The 18,864-nt window shown below is 38.5% G+C and overlaps 1 protein-coding gene across 3 annotated transcripts in view; it reads right to left on the bottom strand.

Annotated features, from left to right (window-relative positions):
• Positions 1-3,494: 3,494 nt before the first annotated feature.
• Positions 3,495-18,864, bottom strand: part of MTX2 (metaxin 2) — a 51,460-nt gene continuing 36,090 nt past the window's right edge. For 2 of the 3 annotated variants that reach the window (XM_084798912.1, XM_084798911.1), the window contains exons 4-10: positions 16,133-16,205; positions 11,306-11,382; positions 9,344-9,436; positions 8,875-8,913; positions 8,360-8,485; positions 7,356-7,432; positions 3,495-3,914 (exon numbers count right to left, since the gene is read on the bottom strand). In XM_084798912.1, the coding sequence (XP_084655038.1) occupies positions 3,743-3,914; positions 7,356-7,432; positions 8,360-8,485; positions 8,875-8,913; positions 9,344-9,436; positions 11,306-11,382; positions 16,133-16,205 (657 nt within the window). In that variant the 3' untranslated portion in view covers positions 3,495-3,742. The remainder of the gene's footprint in view (positions 3,915-7,355; positions 7,433-8,359; positions 8,486-8,874; positions 8,914-9,343; positions 9,437-11,305; positions 11,383-16,132; positions 16,206-18,864) is intronic. The other variant, XM_084798913.1, reaches the window with a different exon arrangement.

The following is an 18,864-nucleotide window of genomic DNA, read 5'->3' as shown; positions in this document are numbered from 1 at the left end:
ATATTTTCTAACATAATATTAAAACAAGTCATTTTCCAATTTCTGTGCTTTGGCAACAAAGAAAACAAACAAACAAAAAGATGGTGCGACTGCAGCACAATTCTGTAGAGAAAATAAGAGGGGAAAGTAATGAAACAAACAAAAACTGGCCTAAGCAAGCTGGTCTTTTTTTCTTACATGCCCCACTTTGTATGGGTAAGACCAGATAATGAGTAGCGCCTTTTCTTTGTAACAATTCATTAATCAGAGAAATGATCCTTGCTAGTGTTTAGATGTTTTACTTAATTTGGTACCTCTGGCCTGCTGCCCCACTAGTGCCAAAATTATTATTTCTCACCCAGCAGGTGATAAATAACAACTTCACTCGTGATTAATACCATGAATCCTTCAACCTGACTAAAGCACGGAAAACAAAAAAACAAAAAAACAAAAAAACAAAACCCTGAGACCTGCAGAGCAAGTGGGTGATAATTGTGAGAAGTGTGGACGCTCTGCTCCACTTGTGAGGGGACAGCCACAGGAAATGAGGCGTTTGCCAACAGCCCAGCTGATCCGCCGAGGCTTCATTAAGCCCATCTCAGCAATATTCGCCTTTGCAGCCCCAGCGCTGGGTTTTCTTGCTCCTAACACTAAGTTCTAAGTACCTTCAGAGAACAGAAACCGACTCACTCCTGCCTGCATTTAAATACATAGTAAATGGGTGACTGACCAAATAATAAATGAGAAAATGGAATCCTTACCCAAGTATCAGACACTGTCACGGGTCATTTGGGAGCTACACGCATCCTCTCGTTACTTCTGAAATACTGCAATTGTGCACAAATGCAGTTTCGCTCCAACCCACAGCAACCCCTTTTTTGCCATTTGCTACTGGCAAAAAGGAACTCTGTTCACAATGGCCAGCAACCAAAGCCACAGGAAGCCATCAACTTTATCACTATCACTTAGCACTAGACACAACCAGTGGCCCTAAGTCAGGCAGACAAAGCTCCCTTGCCTCAGCACACTCCTTACATGGGTTCTTTTGTTTTGTTTTTGAGATGGGTTTCACCGACTAACCCTGGATGTCCTGACACACACTATGTAGACCAGGGTGGCCTTGCACTAACAGATCTGTCTGCCTCTGTCTCTAAGTGTTGGGAGTAAAAGCATATACCACGATGCCCACTGGCACTTCCCAGTTTTAGTCCCAAGTCGAGTCAATAGGTTCTTGAAGGGAGTCAATCAGTTGAGTATGGCCTACAGCTATGCTTGGCAGAGCAGCAGTTTCACCTTTCTTTTGATTTTAATGCCTTTACACAGATGAACCCTAACACAGCACAGCTCCCACGGCTAGCCCGTCTGCCTCACCCTCCTCATTACCTTCTGACTGAGTTTGGGACTGCTGGCTACAGAGATGATGAGCACTAACAACAGAGCCTAACAGCTTGGATAGAGGTGCATGAACACAAGCGGACATTCTCAAGGATCACAGCTTACGTACCTCTTCATCTAAAAACGCTTTGTGTTAACTAAGGCAATGTGTGACACAGCACCAAATCACTTCAAAACTGTGAGTGGTTTAAGAGGCAAGGACACAGAACGGGGGACTGAAAGCCGGGTTGGGTGTCAGGTTTAACCAGAACCTGAAGTGAAAAAAGAAGCCATTTAAAACAAGAACACCCTTCCTCATTAGCCAGGTATTGAAAAGCCCAACAAAAAGTGAGCAGCCTCAGTCTACAGCTGACTTAGCACAGATCTTTTCTTGTATTAGGCGGAAACAGAAGACCTGGACAAATAACCAAGTGTAAACCAGTACTCAACAATCCTCAAGAGTCTCAGCACTCAGCCCGGACTACCCCTCAAAGCCAGTAACTTTTAAAGGAAAATCTATTTTCTATGATTTAGAGAACAGAAGCATTATCCAACTTATTTAAATAAACTTTACTGGGCTATAATTTACATACAATAAAATGCAGTTTGATAAATGTGTATACCTTATAAACAGCAGAATCAAAATAAATTCCCATTGTCCTCCAAAACCACGTCCTTCTGCATTTAAAGCACTAACAGCAGACTGGCCCACCGATGGATTCATTTTGATGTAAATGCCCCAGGCTGCCCTCTCCAGAGTGCTTACTTTACACAACCTGCGCTGTCTGTTGAATGAATTAAACAAAGCACTTCAGTGGCTGGATTCAGAGTAGTCACTGCTCTCAAGTTTCGATCCCAGTACTGACACGCAGCTTGTAACTGTGTGTGACTTCAGTTCCAGTGGATCTGGCCTCTGGGGGTACCAGGTGTACATTTGGCATACATACAAACAAGCAGACAAGGACTCACGCAAACAACAATTAAAACTGAAGTGGTGGGAAACACTTGTAATCCCAGCACTCAAGGGACAGAAGCAGACAAGTCTCTGTGAGTTCCAGGACAGAGTCTCTGGGTTATTTATTTTTTTTTTTTTTAGCCTGCAGCCTGGCAGTAGTGGAACACATCTTTTAATCCAAGCACTCAAGAGGCAGAGGCAGGCAGATCTCTGAGTTTGAGGGTAGCCTGGTCTACAGAGAAACCCTGTCTCAAAGCGGGGAAAGGTGTTAACTTGGAGATAATAGTGAGAAAGCCTGTATCAGCTTGGAGAAGGGCTCCTCTCAATACCACGCTTGCTGAGAAGCTGATGGCCATGATGGCTACTGAGGAAGGGAGAGGCACTTTCTTTGGGGAAGGGGAAGTCATTGGTAGGTGCACACAACCAACAGTGGATCAACACACACACACACACACACACACACACACACACACACACACACACACACACACACACGAGCAGTTTGACTTAGGTTGTGAAAACTTCCTAGGAGCTACTGGGGGTAGTGGGGGATAGATGTGACTAAAATATATGTTTACAAGTATGAACATTTTTAAAAACTATTGTTTGTGTCTCTATTTTGTATCTTGTAAACTGGAGATAATAATTACTGCTAAGTGTTCTGTGAAGAGTGAGATAGAAATGCTTGGTAAAAAATAAAAAGGCAGTACCAAATAACTATCACTGTCAACATATTAATAACAGATTTACATCCGATTCCTTACATACCTAAGTGTAATGGGACAGAAAACACTGGAAAATCTGAGACGATATAGAATCCTTAGAGCTTACATATAAATTCCCATCAATATTCCTATGAAAACTACGCTCCCTTCACCAAAAATAAAAATTCACTTTCAAGATGGTCTCCATAAAATACTTCATTCAAGCCATCCCTGCCCTAACGAAACAGTGTTTAATTCAATTTAGGTGTGAAGCATGTTCAGTCTGTGCCTCACTGGATAACCTACCATCACCTACCTTCCTCAGTGTACATTTTAAAATAACACTTTCCCGTGGTCAGTCTTACCCTGCACTTAGGAGTCTCAGTGGCCACTCATCAGTTGCTTTCTTTAAAGAATTGTCTGTTCCACATGTACTCAGTTCAGTGAAGAGCCAAAAAGATCAAAGTAAATGACACAACCACAGCTGCTTAAGGTTTATTTTTATGTGCTCATAAAGAAACAAAATGTCAAGATATAGAATATAAGGTAACAAATCAAACAATTCAAAATGAAGGTGGACACAAAATACAAAGAACATGACATTATGCAATTTTTTGAGGTTTCAAAAAACAGTGTTTTTGGTTTTGAAATTCAGAAACTGCTATCATATTGTTCAAGTAACACATATTTCAAAAGCAAGATTTTTGAAATAACTAATTGACATCCAACTCTAAGATAACCTGCCTTTACCCTGGTCTTCAAAATAGCGCTGCTCAATTCTTCTACAGAAAGCAAGGAGGTTGCTGTAGTGTTTCACCTTCTCACAAAGTTCATCACTGGTCAACTGTGTGGTAAGAATGGTGTACAAATGGCCAAAAACCAGAGCGTCAAGTTCAGTAGGTCTAAAATAAATGTAAAGATGAAAGAAGCATGAGAGGAAACTCATTTTTATGTTAGAAAACATCTTATTTACATAAAAAATTATTCATCAATTTAAAAGAAAAAAGTCACAGAAATAAGTCCTATTACAACTTGATAGAGGTTTGGTTTCTTCCTTCCTTCCTTCCTTCCTTCCTTCCTTCCTTTCTTTCTTCCCCATTTTAGAAAATGAGAAAAGAAAACTATGAGTTGATAGTTGTGTGACTTGTTTTGGAAGTATGACTTAAATAGCTGTATTCACTATTTTAACCATCAAATAAATACAGTAGGTTGCCAGTGTGCCAGAAACTATGCTAGAAAAAAATACATATTCTAATATATGGAACATACAACACACAACAGGCTCTCCGTGCACTCATTACATCAATAAAAAGGTGATGTGACTCTTATACCACTCTAAAACTGCATTTACTGAACTCTTTTTCCTCACCAGGATTTGTAAGTTTTAAAGGCAGCACTGCCTGAAATGTTATGTCCCCAGTTTTTATTACAGTACCTGTGACCTCCAGGATTTGCTGAATAAATGAAGGAAAGAAAAAGCATCCTGCAAAATGTGGGATCTTTTTTTCTAACAGTAGTTATTCACTTCCTCTTGCTTCCTTCCCTCTTCTGATGTAACGATGGAGAACTACATGAAGTGAGGCACACAACCTGGTACACGCCTGTAAGTGCCCTCCTCAGGCCCAGTCAGTAAGACTGTAATATCAAGGTGATCTTGGGCTATACAGCATACTCCTAGCTTAAAATAAAATGTGCAAACTGTGGTCATGTCTAAGGCAGTAGTCAAAAAGGTGACATTTTTTTCTTTTTAAATCACAAGTGCCCTTTTTTTCCATCATTTTTTCATCATAAATGAAGAGTCCATAAACAAGCAGTTCCTTACCAAGAACCAAGGACACGAAGTGGGTAAAGGTAGGGTTAAGGCACTCCACTAGAAGTTATATAGATACCAACTTTCCCACTTCCCTAACACATTTCTTAAAAAGAGAGATCCTGCAAGTGGGAACTTGTTTTCTTAATCCAGGCTTAGTGTCAATCATCCTTCACTTTCTGTATGGCTGGGCATTCTTTACATACAAATGAAAGCTCTGAATGAAGTCAACAATGACTTGACTGATTCTGCAACTTTTATGAAAGACAAGGACAAAACAACAAAAACTGCACTTGTGCCAGAGAGATGGCTCAGCAAGTAAAGGTGCTGGCTACATGCCTGATAATACAAACTCAGTCCCTGGGCCTCACATTGTAAACAAAGAGGATCAACTCCCAAAAGCTGTGCTTTGACCTTCACATGTGTCACCATACATGCAGGACCCCTGCACGCACACATACATGTAAAAATATTTTCAAAACTTTACTCCGCACTTCTACACTATATTACTGAATCATGCCAAGACCATCATGTACTTGCTCTTAAATTTCTTTTGTTGTACTATGAAGAAAAAAATAAATATTTCCATTCTTGTGCTTAAAGGGGGTCTTTTTGGATTATGATATGGGTGTTACCAACCAGGGCCAGCCTGCTCTTGTGGTGGACTGATGCTTAGCTACCAGCACCCATGTCACAACTCAGAATCACCTGTTAACTCCAACTCCAGGGCGCTGCCTCCGTGAGAACTCGCACTCACGTGCACACACCCAGTCATATACACAGAATTTAAAATAAAATAAACTTTTTAAACTACTGGAACTAAAGAGATGGCTTAGTGGTTTAGAGCACTAGCTGTTCTTTTAAAGGACCTAGTTTTGGTTCCCAGCACCCACAGCACAGCCCCAAACTGCCCTTAATTCCAGCTCTATGGGATTCAGTGTTCTGCGGGAACTGGATACCAACCAAGCAAGCATGCACATACATTTAAAAAGTCGATTTTTTTAATTAAAAAAATTGTCCTGGGGGCAGGAGAGCGCTCAGCGGTTAAAGCACATCCTATATAAACAAGAGAATTTAGACTCCAGTGCATATGTAAGTGATGGGTGGGCACGGTGCTCCCCTGAGACCCCAGCTCAGAAGACAGAGAGAACCCCTCCGCAAGCTGGGTAGTGAGAGGAAGAACCCTGTCACCAAGCTCTGGATTGGACTGTAAGAGACCCTACCTCAAAAGCATAAAGCAGAAGAGCAAGGCTCCTCACGGCAGCCTCAGGCTTACACACACACACACACACACACTCACACACGCTCACACACATGACTGCACACCACACACAGAAAAACACATGAAAAGAAAAAAATTATCAACCTAAAAACATATTTTTTAATAATAAGCCAATACAAAGATAGCATTTTTTAAGAAAGGTACTAAGATTGAAATATTAATTGAAACTCATTTTATACTGGATTAACAGATTTGACAACTAATTTCCTTTCCTTTCCTTTTTTTTTTTTTTTTTTTAAAGTTTTTCAGACAGGGTTTCTCTGTGTAGCCTTGGCTGTCCTGGACTCCCTTTGTAGACAGATCCACCTGCCTCTGCCTCCTGAGTGTGGGATTACAGATGTGTGAGACTTTCCCCAGCTGACAACTACTTTCAATACATTAAAATTATAATTTTTAATAAAAGAAAATCTTTGCTCACATTAGCATTGATTTTTTTTAAATCTTTTGTTTTTTTAAATTATTTTTACATATACATTAATATTATACATATATACAATACACTACCTATAGCAAGAAGAACCATGATATAATCAGGAATTATATAAATGTTAGATTTTTTCAATCTTACTAGAACATGAATTACTCAATTTATATACATATAATATATATTATGTCTATACTCCTTAATGTCTGTATTTAAGAATATTTTCATAACTTTTAAAGGATAAACAGTTCTGGTCCACATGACAGTATTCTATTCCTTGTCCTTAATGATAGCCCTGGTCCTCAAGCATCATTCACTACAGACTGAGGCTGTGTTAGCTGCATACTCATTGTTTTAACTTCAAAGTTTAAGATTTTAATATTTTGTATTTCTCATAGCACCTTGAACTATGTCTATCAAAATCTTTGTGAAATCACAGAAAAATTGATTGATATACAAGACTGACCTGAAGAGAGCTCAGTGACAAGGACTGGATTTTAGAGAGCGTAGTCCCCCAGAGCTAGCCCTCTGCCTGATAGCCAAGAAGGGATAAGTGTGTGTGTGTGTGTGTGTGTGTGTGTGTGTGTGTGTGTGTGTGCGTGCATGTGCGTGTGAGTCTTGTAATGAATCCTGCTGCTTGGGAATAAAACCTGTGGAGAAAAAGCTCCCGACACCATTAACATGACACCAAGGGAAGGAGCCCTTTACTGTGCAGAGCAAGAAGAGCAGAGTTAGAAGTACTTCTTGAAGAAAATACCACCTTTCCGATAAATGTCATGTGTAACCTCCATATAAAGCAAAGACATCACAATAATCACACATCTTACTGCTTATTGAAGAAGTATGGCTGTGTTCCCAGTCTTTGGGAAAGGGCTTGACAGCACTGGTCTACATCTTCTAAGACCTGCACAGGTAGTGAACCAAAAAGAAAAATATCCAAATTAGCAAAACAGTAAAAAGTATGTAAGACTATTTATATCATAGCTTATGACAAAAACAGACTCAATTTAACTTTTTAAGACCACATGACATAAATAATGCTTTTGATATTAATGGGAATTTGAGAATAAAAGACCATTGAATATAAGTACATTTAAATTACTGATAAGGATCATTGTTCAATAAGAAAGTTTTTCTCTCAAAATCATACTCTGTAAACACTGTTTTCCTGAGTCCACATATTCAAAGATTTTTCTCACATTTGAAAGGGTGGGGTGGGACATGCTGAAAGCTGCTGCAGCCTCATCTCACTTACTCTACCCAGTCAGTCACTTGCTAAACCCTCTTACAGCACACAGCAGTAAGATGGCTGGCTAGAATCAGAGGTGGCCTTGGCACATACAACCTCATGACTTTGAAAATTTACATTAAAAAAAAATTGTTGTTACCTTAGTAAACTTAAGACTCCCTCTCCCTCAAGACCCCAGATATATTAAGTACTGTACTTAATAAAGTTTTTAAAGCTCTGATGCTGATTTATTTACTGACATAAAAGATTCCCATAATATACTGCTTAGAGGAAGAAAAAAAAATCAAGTTATAGAATAGCAAACATAATATGATCCTATTTGAGGACAAGATTACTAAGGCACCTAGAAAAATATTCTCCACATGAGGAGAAGGAATTCTGAGGTAGTACGATTTCAGAAAATTTTTATTTATATAGGCAAATAAGCATTTCATAAAAGAAATACAGCTGCATCACAAGAGAGAAAAACAGCAAGTACTTGGCTGTTTATGTTACAACATTACATTGACATTATTTCTGTAAAGTAATATCATTTTTAATGCCCTGAAATTGAAGCTTTTTCACACTTCAATCTGTACTGACCTGGTCCAGAGTCTTGTTACCCCATCCTATAGCTTTCATTTTACGTTTGACTTCCCACTGCTTCTGATAGGCCAAAATGTGGTTCAGAGGCCAAGGGTAAGGAGAGCCGTACCTAGCATGAGTGATCTAAAGCAAAAAGACTTTGTGAGATGCAGGATCCTTCTTAAAGATGATGCATTTTTATAAATAGAATCCTAAAAAGTATGTACTTCCAGAGAGCACACATAAAGCAATCTGAAAAAACAACAATATATAGCTTACAATATAAAAAATTAAAATTTTAAACCATTCCCTTTAAAAATATATAAACTTTATGTACTTTACAACCAGTTCTATCAAACAATGACACATAGCTCCCCTAAAATGTATGTGCAAGCAAAATTAAAGTAAGTGAAAAACTGTATCACTAATGGTATAAACCACAATGTTTCATTTATGAGCAGGGGCTTGGGATTCTGAGCAGAAGTGTTTTCTCATTAAATTTTAATTAAGACAAATGCTGCATAACCACTCACCTCCCCTACTGTAGCTTCATCACACCACTGCAGATACAGCTAGGAACAAAACAACAGTCACTGAAACCTTAACACACTGAAAAGAAAAGGCCAAAGGTATTTCTTGCCACAGTAATTCCTAATAAGCCAACTTTATGAATCAAGTAAGTTTTTTTCTTCTTGACTAATTCACTACACAGAATTATCAAATTCTTTTTTACAGACTATATGTCTAAACCATTATTTTATAGTATTATTAAAATAAACGTCAAACAGCTAAAGTCAAACAGTGAGTAGGCAAGGATACAAGCAGAAAAACTAGAACTGAAAATATCAAGAAATGTGTTTCCAAATAATGATCAAACAATTCAGATGGTCATCCCAGGCTGAGTCCCACCTCTCAATGGTGTTAGGTAGCCTATGAGGAAGTTTTGTATGAGAATACAGATTCTACAAGATTATATTTATTTCAAGTCTTACAATCTTATACCTCTGCAGTCAAGAGCATGTTGTTGACTAACTCCATGTAAGCTTTCATTTCCGCTTTTTGGACTTCATCCAACCCATCACTAAGAGAATGTCCCTAAAGGGAATTTAAAATTTTTTAAAGAGCATCATATTAAATACACAAAAGCTTTCAGTTATCTTACTATTATAACACATAATATAATATATGTAAATGTCCAATGGGTTAATTTCAAAAACGCTTTTAAAAACAAAATTATTGTGTATAAAAGTATACCTAAGCTGGGTGATGGTGGAGGAGCACGCCTTTAACCTCAGCACTCAGGGAGGCAGAAGCATGTGGATCTGTGAGTTCAAAGCCAGCCTGGCCCAAGCAAGTCCACGATAGCCAAGGCTACACGGAGAAATCCTATCTTGAAAAAAAAATTATGCCTAATAGTCAATCACTACTAAATAGTATTAATTTGTCATTATATAAATGTATTTTCAATAGACAAAAATTATAGGATGAATTATTTCATAAAAGAGAAAACAAAATGGTCAGTAGTAAGCCCTGTATTTTTCAGGCATTAATCTAAAAAAACAAAAGATATGTCAAAACATGTGCTACTTTAAAAATAGTCAAACCCTTACCCAGGCCTAGCCAATGGACAGGACATTCTCCACAGTTGAGTGGAGAGTGGAGACTGACTTTCACATGAACTCTGGTGCCTCATATTTGACCACGTTCCCTCGATGGGAAGGCCTGGTGGCACTCAGAGGAAGGATAGCAGGCTACCAAGAAGAGACTTGATACCCTATGAGCATATACAGGGGGAGGAAGTCCCCCTCAGTCACAGTCATAGGGAAGGGGAGTAGAGGGAAAGCAGGAGGGAGGGAGGAATGGGAGGATACAAGGGATGGGATAACTATTGAGATGTAATATGAATGAATTAATAAAAAAAAAAAGGAAAAAACAGTCAAAGGGGGGAAAAAAGAAAAGAAAAGCCAGTGTTAGTGAAGACCTTACAAGGGGAAAGACATGATGTCCAAACTCTCACTGCAGAAATGAAGAAAGACATAAAACGGTATGGCCTTTAGCTCAATCTGGCAATCTGCTCTATAGCATATGCCAAAGCAGCCCAGTAACAGTTACAGGCATTTATTTATCTTTCTGTTTGGTTTGCTTGAGACATGTAGACCTGGCTGGTCTAAACTCACTATGTAGACTAAGCTGGCCTCAAAGTCAGAGACCTGCCTGACTCTAACATCTAAGTGCTGGGATTAAAGGCACATGCCACCATTAGGAATTTATCTTAATGTAACAAGTATATAGAGGTTTATGCAGAAGAAAATTTACTTTAATACTCATAAATAGCAAATTAAAGGGTCAATATCCAAATGCCAATTTGGAAACTATATAATGCATACAACACAACAGAAAACCATGTAACAATTTTTAAGATGTGTACTATGTAAGTCATAACTATAGAATCATTTTTAAATATGTTTGTAATTTTAAAGGCTAAAATAGGAGATAATAGTATGACCTGGTTTTCTATCTAGGTAAAAGTCAGGAAGAACGTTTCCCTAAATATTAATGAAAATGCTTTTTAATGGTTAAAATCTGAACTAAACAAATGAAAAGAACTACTCAAGTAGGTAACTTAATACTTTCAACTTCAAAACATATCCTAAATCTCCCTTCTCAAAGATCGATCAGATCTTAAATAAGAATTTAAAAGCTCCATTTATGACAGAAATTCTCACTACCCTCTTTTAGAAAATTATCTGCCATTAAAAAAAAAAAATCAACCTACATCTTTGCTATTGATTTATATTATGAAAAAACACCCAACTTATAGTTTAGAAATATTTTCTAATAATTTACATCAGCATTTTATAAAGCTAGGTTAAAATCAATGAAAATGTTAAGACACACTAGAGAATATGAAAAACTCACTTAAAAGTGGCTGTGGTCAAACGCATTTATTATTCTTTTCATTACCTTGGCTTTAACGAATTGGACTATTGGACCAAGTTCTGACACTACTTGATTTCCCACATGAATAAAAGGTACTTTTCCTGTTGGGAGAAGGAAGGAGACAATGTGAGAAAACAGCTTCAATAAATTAAAGTTTGTGATAGTAAAAATAAAAATTAATAAGGAACTCAAAATGTTTTATTACTTTATTAAAACATTATTATAAAATACTTTCCCAAAGTATAGCCAGAAGCATCTATCTGCTGAAGTCTAAACATTTTAAGCAATAATTGCCAATAAATTTTAAAACAAAAGAGCCAAGCTCCTATAATCCAAGAACGCAGGGGGCTGAGGCATGAGAATTCTAAGGTCAAGAACACCCTTGAAAGTAAAACTCTTTCGCAAAATTCAAAAACAACTAAAAAGCAGACAGGGAGAATAAAAAGGAGCAAGTAGGTTCATCGAGAATTCCTGTGTGGCTAATATCAACAGGTTGTCATGTTCTCATTTCAGAGCCCAACACTACAGTAATATTCAAATTACATGGATCAAGTCAGAACACTAGCTCAAGATCGCTTAAAACTTTCAAAGAAATGTAAATGGAATTTCTCATCAGGGTACAGTGCAAAAATCTCAATCTATATAGAAAAGTACTTTTTTTCTTTCTTTTTTGAAAAAAGGATCTCACTATGTAGTCTTGGCTGACCTGGAATGTACTGTGTAGATTATACTAGCCTCAAACTCCCAGAGACCCACCTGCCTCTGACTCCTAGGTGCTGGGAAAGGTAGTTTTCAAAAGATTTCTCTTATGATTTCTAATTTTCCATCTGACACCACTGAAATCGTATTTTTAGCACATTAATACATGTCTTTGACAGAAAGAATTGACCGCCTTAGAGGGTATGCTAGTCTGAGTCATGTTCCCAGTACATGAGGGAAAAAAGAACGAAAGAGTAAGCTTATGAAAATGGTAACGCAAGGGAGATGGCTCAGCTTCCAGCCAGTGTTTGACCATAACGCATGAGGCCTTAGGTTCACATCTCAGTGCGGGGAGTGAGGGAAAGAGAAAACTGGCGTCTTTAAGTAAATGCCCCAGTAGAGAATAATAGTCCACTTTAATAAACATTAATGCTTAATACAGTTATTAGCGATAAAGGGGAGAAGCCTCTAAGTAGCAAGTTAGTCCACTCCAAATGTGAAAGGGTAGAAGCTGCTGTCAGATTTAGTTCAAGCAGAGTTCACCCTAACAGCAGGCTTTCTCCTGCCACTGTTCAGGGGGTCCACTTCTCTCTGGCTCAGTCAGCCTGCGGGGAACGGATGAGGTGCCTGGCACCAATAAAACCTTCATCGACATCTATGGGATAACACTACAGAAACAAGGCAAGCCTTTGGAACAGACACTCACTAGATATGTTTGGAAGGCATTTCCCTATCACCAATGGTGTATTGTTTCTACTGTTTTATAGGTAGCCAAGAGAGAGCGAGACAGAGACAGAGACAGAATCTAAATTGGAAAAACACTGGGCTATATCTTTATTAGGGCAAATACAGGTCATCTGAAATTTTGAAGAAAAAAAAAAACTGTTTCATGCCTAGACTAATGAATATTACAAACTGTGACGTTTAAGTTTTTTATTATTTGGTGTGTGTGTGTGTGAGTGTGTGTGTGTGTGTGTGTGTGTGTGTGTGTGTGTGTGTGTGTGTGTGTGTGTCAGTACCCATAGAAGACAAAGGAATAGGAACTGGTGTTCCAGGTGATTGTGATCCACAGGAAATGGGTGCTGGGATCTGAACTCGGGTCCTCTTTGAGAAGTGTACAAGTTCTTAACCAGAGTCATCTCTTCAGCCCCATGAAGAATAACAATTTTAGAAGCAGAATATTTCTCTTTTTCAATAATTCATTTCAAGTTCTTAGAGGGGGTACTTTGTTTTCCTGCAAACATATTACAGTGGGGCTGGAGTGCAGACTAAGGGCCTGCTGCACTAGCATAATGAGGCTCTGTGCGCAGATCCCAAGGACTCTCATGAAAGGCCAAGAGCACTGCGACCCAGCGCTAAGAGAGAGTCGCAAAGACCCCAGGTGGCTGCTCAGCGGGGCTCACCAAATGGTAAACTACTGGTTCAGAGAGATCCTGTTTCAGAAGAAAGTAAGCCAACAAAACGGTGGAGAGCCACAAAGGAATATATTCCACCTTCTGGGCTCTACATGTAACCCCCACACCTACCACCCACACACATAAGTTAAGCATTTGTACTAATAAAGCAGGGAAATAATGTGGCTAGTCAACTGGATATGCACATGTGCCTAATAAAGAAATAGAATAAATGATTAAAGCAACAGATGAGAAGTGAATGGTCCTCCTCTCTCACTAGTGTAACTACAGTCGATGTGCAGTCTGTACTGTAGGTATCAGGAAAACTGCAGTGACACAATCCTCAGCCCCAAAGGTTGAACTGTGTTGTTGTTTTTATTTTCTCATTTTAGACAGAAGTCACTCCAGATTTTTTTTTCTTTTTCTGTCCATGTCTGTGTTTCTGTGTCTGCATGTGCCCATGTGTTCTAGTGTGCACTGTGTTTGTGTGTGTGTACATGCACACATGTGTACCAGTGCATCCACTCATGCAAGCACAAATGTGCAGAGGCCAAAAGTTGCCATCAGCGCCCCTATCATTCTTCTATCAGTATCCATCTTATTTAGATTTTGAAACAATCACCAAACTTAGAGCTCAGAATTAGCTGGACTGGCTTGCCTGTTTCCTATGCCTGGGACTGCAAGCAGGTGCTGGCATAGCCAGCTTTTTGTGTGGGTGTTGGGGATCTGAACTCTGGGCCTCATATGTGCACAGTTAAGTACTGAGTCATCTCTGTAGCCCCAATTCTTTCTTTTTTTTCTAAAGAAAGCCATAACATGTTGTCCAGTAAGTTTGTATATTCAGAGAATGTTAGATAGAAACTTAAATGGCACCTAATCTGAATATCTCAATTAACATCCGAACTCACTGAAGTTCTAAGACAAGTAAAACTCCCCAAGGAAATAGTTAATAACTGGACAAAGTAACAAGATTAACGACTTCCTAAAGTTTAGCCAAAGAGTCTTCTAACTATCCTATGTTCTCTGCTTTAAAAGTCCATTATAAACTGAGTGTGGTGGTGCACGCCTTTAATCCAAGCATTCAGGAGGCAAATGGCTATCTGTGAGTTCATGGCCAGCCTGGTCTACATAGAGAACACCAAGGCAGCTAAGATGTATAGTGAGTGTGTGGTCTGAATGAAAATGGCACTCAAAGTCTCACAGGGAATGGCACTATTAGGAGGTGTGGCCTTGCTGGAGTAAGTGTGGCCTTATTGGAGGAAGTGTGTCACTGTGGGTGGGCTTTGAGGTTTTAGATGCTCAAGCCAAGCCCAGTGTCACTCTCTCTTCCTGCTGCTTGCTGATCCAGGTGTAAAACTTTCAATTATCTCTACAGCACCATGTCTGCCTGAGTGCCACCATGTTTCCTACCATGATGATAATTAACTAAACCTGTGAATGGTAAGCCAGCCCAATTAAATGTTTTCCTTTATAAGAGTTGCTGTGGTCATGGTGTCTCTTCACAGCAACAGAAACCCTAAATAAAACAGTGAGTGAGCACTTGTCTCTTTACAAAAAGAAAAATAAAATTAAATATCAAGCAGGCAGACTTTTTTTTTAAGTTTTGCTCTCGTAACTCCAAACCATGATAAAGGAAATACTAATTTGAAACAAGATGAAGTATAAATATCTTAGTAGAAAGGACTAAAAGTAAGATGAAAAGAAATTGATAAGCACAAGTAATTTTTAAATAATCACTATATTAAAATGAAGGGACTGACAGATTTTTCTATGTATAAAAAGCAATATAGCAACAGGGCATGGTGGCACATGCCTTTAATCCCAGCACTTGGGAGGCAGAGGCAGGTGGATCTCTGTGAGTTCCAGGACAGCTAGATCTGTTGCACAGAGAAACTCTGTCTCAAGAAGCCCAAACAAAAAAATAAAATTCAACTGGGGGGGGGGGGGGGGGAGGGGGGAGCAATATAGCATACTTATACTAATCAATTATACACAATCAGTTATTCATAAAGGAGTGACTCTGTATTAGTACTGCTCCAGCAAAACCATACTTAAGATAATCTGTGACATTATATTTAACATTTAATTAGCTTTGTGGCATTACATTTTCTTCCCAAAATTATCTAAATCCTATTTAACACTAGTTAAATCTACTGACATATAACACACAAGATCATCCTGATCACTTAAATCTACAGGCATGTAACACACAGAAAGACCATCCTGATCATTAAACCTACTAGCATATAACACACAGATACAAGAGTAAAAGTGAAGCTTTAATAAAATACTTTAAACACTAGAAAAAAGAAAGTTCGAAAAAATCATTTCAGTGATTAACTTTAACTAAGACCTAGAGACAATTTCATTATTTATTGAGCTTTCTTCTACCTGTTAAATAGGAAACATAACTTAGGTATGTTGAATAATAAACAGATTCTTTAATATTAAATTTTGTTTTCTGATTAGAAAAGCCCTATAAATAAGACTGAGGAAATCTAACATCGCACATGTCCTTAACATTCCAGTTAGACACCTAAGTAAGTATACATGTCTTCAGGATTAAGTTTATAACTGCTACTTTAAGAAACAATGGGAAAATAATTCTTCAAAGAGAAAAAACAAAAACTAAGGATTTTAATATCAGGGGCTAGAAATAAGGGCAGTGGTAAAGTACTAGCCAGCATGCCCACGCCTTTGTTTCAATCCTTAGTATCAAATAACAAACGAACAGTATTAACAGAAAACACACGCTTACCAGATGGAGACATATATTCTGCATTTGCCCTACACACCACTTTGACAGGCAGATTACACATTTGCAAAAAGGCCTGCAAATAAAGAGAAATATAATAATTTTAATAAAAACACATGCACATTTAAAGAGTAGTCTTCGTTCATCCCTTTCCTAAACTTAATAGTCCGTACAGCAATACTCCACAGGAAAATGATGAGCCAGTTTAAAGTTTCCAAACAAACTATCATTTTACTTAAAAGAAAGAAAGAAAAAAAAAAAGACTAAGTCATTAGTCAAAATATAGAACTTAAAACAATTATATATACTTAAGAAAAATGTTATTCCCATTTTCTATTACTTTATGTAAGTAAGCAATTACAGATTGCTTTAACTTTCTTTAACGGATAACTAGTGTCAAATTTTTATTAAGATATTGATGGTTTAATTTTTAATTCATGCAGGATCACCACCTTCCCCATGTTATTGGAAAATTCAAAATGTCATTCTGCTATTTCAGTGTTCTTTCCAGTAATACTCAAAATCCTGATACATGGTGTCTATGTTAACTAATTCATCATTTAAGATTTAAAACTGGGAGTTAGTGAGATAATCCAGTGAACAGAGGGGCTAGCCACCAAGCCAAGTAATTTGAGTTTGATCCCCAGAATCCACATCCAGGGGTGAAAAGATTGGAATCCCAAAAATTGTTCTCTGACTTCCATACATACAGTGACATTCTCATTCATAGTCAGTGTCTGTCTGTCTGTCTGTCTGTCTGTCTGTCTGTCTCTCTCTCTCTCTCTCTCTCTCTCTCTCTCTCTCTCTCTCTCTCTCACACACACACACACACACACACAATTAAATAAAAATTTTAAGGGGACAAATTATTTTCACTTGGTTTATACAAAGAAAAATTTTGTAAGAAATTAAGTATCTTAACAATAAAGTAGGTAAATCACCCAAAAGTGGAATGCTAAACAACTGTTTTTAAAGCTTATGCTTTCGAATCATTTATGATGAAGGAAGAAGTTATAAGCTAAGTATGTTGGCACACACCTTTAGTCTCAGCACTCAGAAGGCAGGCAGATCTCTGAGTTCAAGGCCAGCCTGGTCTATACATAGTGAGTTCTAGGACAGCCAGGGCTACACAGTAAGACCGTCTCAAAACCAACCAAACAAAAAACACGTATACAAAACTGCATTACGTACACAGTTATTCATGTTTAAATGTCTTTAGGACACCAGTGAATTCTGCTGTGTTTATCCTTCCTTGTAACACTGCACTTGCTCCCCGTGTTCTCTTTCATGATTTCTGACTTCCTCTTTTCCTCTTACACTTTTCTGACGTTCTTTCTACAAAACAGTTCACTCACTGGGAAGTCATAAGTTACTGTAGTTCTAACTCCCACACATAAATTACAAGAGGAACCCCCCTTTTTTTCTATTTTCACAAGTTGATGAAACTATAATAAAAATAGTCAAATGTGAGTTACCATGTATTACTTAATTTACAAGGCTATTATTTCTTATACACTGAGATTATGAATAGAACAGTCTGCTCAGACCCAGCACAAATTTCTCCTAAGAGTTGATTCCTGTGATCCCTTTTCCATTTTGGATTGAGAAGTCAGCCTTAACTCATTAAGTAGTAACAGTACTGAACACGAACAGCATCCTATACAAAAATCCCACCTGCCCACCTGGAAAACTAAGTAAGAAAAAGTAAAACCAAGTTCCAGGCCAGCCTGGGCTACACTACAAAACCCTGTCTCAAAAAAATAGGGCTTTCTGTTTTATAAGTATATGAATTAAATTCTAGTCCTCTAGAAATGTAGAAACGCTTCCCTCTAAAAAGAAATTCCCCCCTTCACTCACAGCCCGACTACTACATTATTTTGTAACTTACGTACATCTGACCTCCTCAAGCAAAAGAGCTATCTTAGAATGCCAAAGACTATCTTTACTCCCCACCCCACCCCACCCCAGCCTCCCCACAATCTCCTTCAATTTCCCTACAACTAACTTGTAATAGTGTGCATTTGATGCTAAGCATCCAGGGTTGCTAACCTGCAGTGTTACTTGAGAGCAGCAACTGAAGCAGCTGAGCATCTACCGCAGCCGATGCTGTTACCTGCCCTGCCCTCAGCCACCCATGCTCTCCCCTTTCCTCCAATGAAGTCCTAGCAGCAGGTGTAAGTGCAAGGCCCTGGTTTCCATCTCTACCTCTACAAATGGCACACATTCAATGAAACTAAACATAATCAGAAGAAACAGACAAACAGCCAGAGAGCGTCTATGAAGAGACAATATAGAGGACATATAATCGGGTGGAAGGGAACATGTCTGGGAACTGGACCCTTTCTACCCTGTACTACAAAGGAGGCAGGGATCCCTGATGACGACTGCAACTGGTTTAAAGAAAAGTGAAAAGAAAGAGGCTGAGGAAACAGCTCAGTCAGTAAATGTTCAGCTCAAACTTGAGAGCCTGAGTTTGGATCCCTAGCATCCACATAAAAAGCCAAGCACAGAGGGTGACCCCACCCCAGGGTAGGACGAGAAGGAAAACTAGAGCCCTTGAGCTTACTGGCCAGCTGGTCTAGCCACACACTGAGTTTCAGGTTCAGTGACAGACTTCACCTCAAAAAGGTGAAGCTGGCTACAATGGTCATCATCTTAAGTCATGCACTCAAGATGCAGAGGCATCTCGAGTTTAGGGCTGGCCTGGCCTGCATAAGACACCTCAGGCTTGCCAG

This window comes from Acomys minous (assembly GCF_964271855.1).
Source record: "Acomys minous genome assembly, chromosome: 10".
In the NCBI taxonomy this organism is placed as follows: domain Eukaryota; kingdom Metazoa; phylum Chordata; class Mammalia; order Rodentia; family Muridae; genus Acomys; species Acomys minous.
The sequence above is the reverse complement of the archived record's forward strand: the minus strand, read 5'-3'. Positions and strand labels throughout refer to the sequence as shown.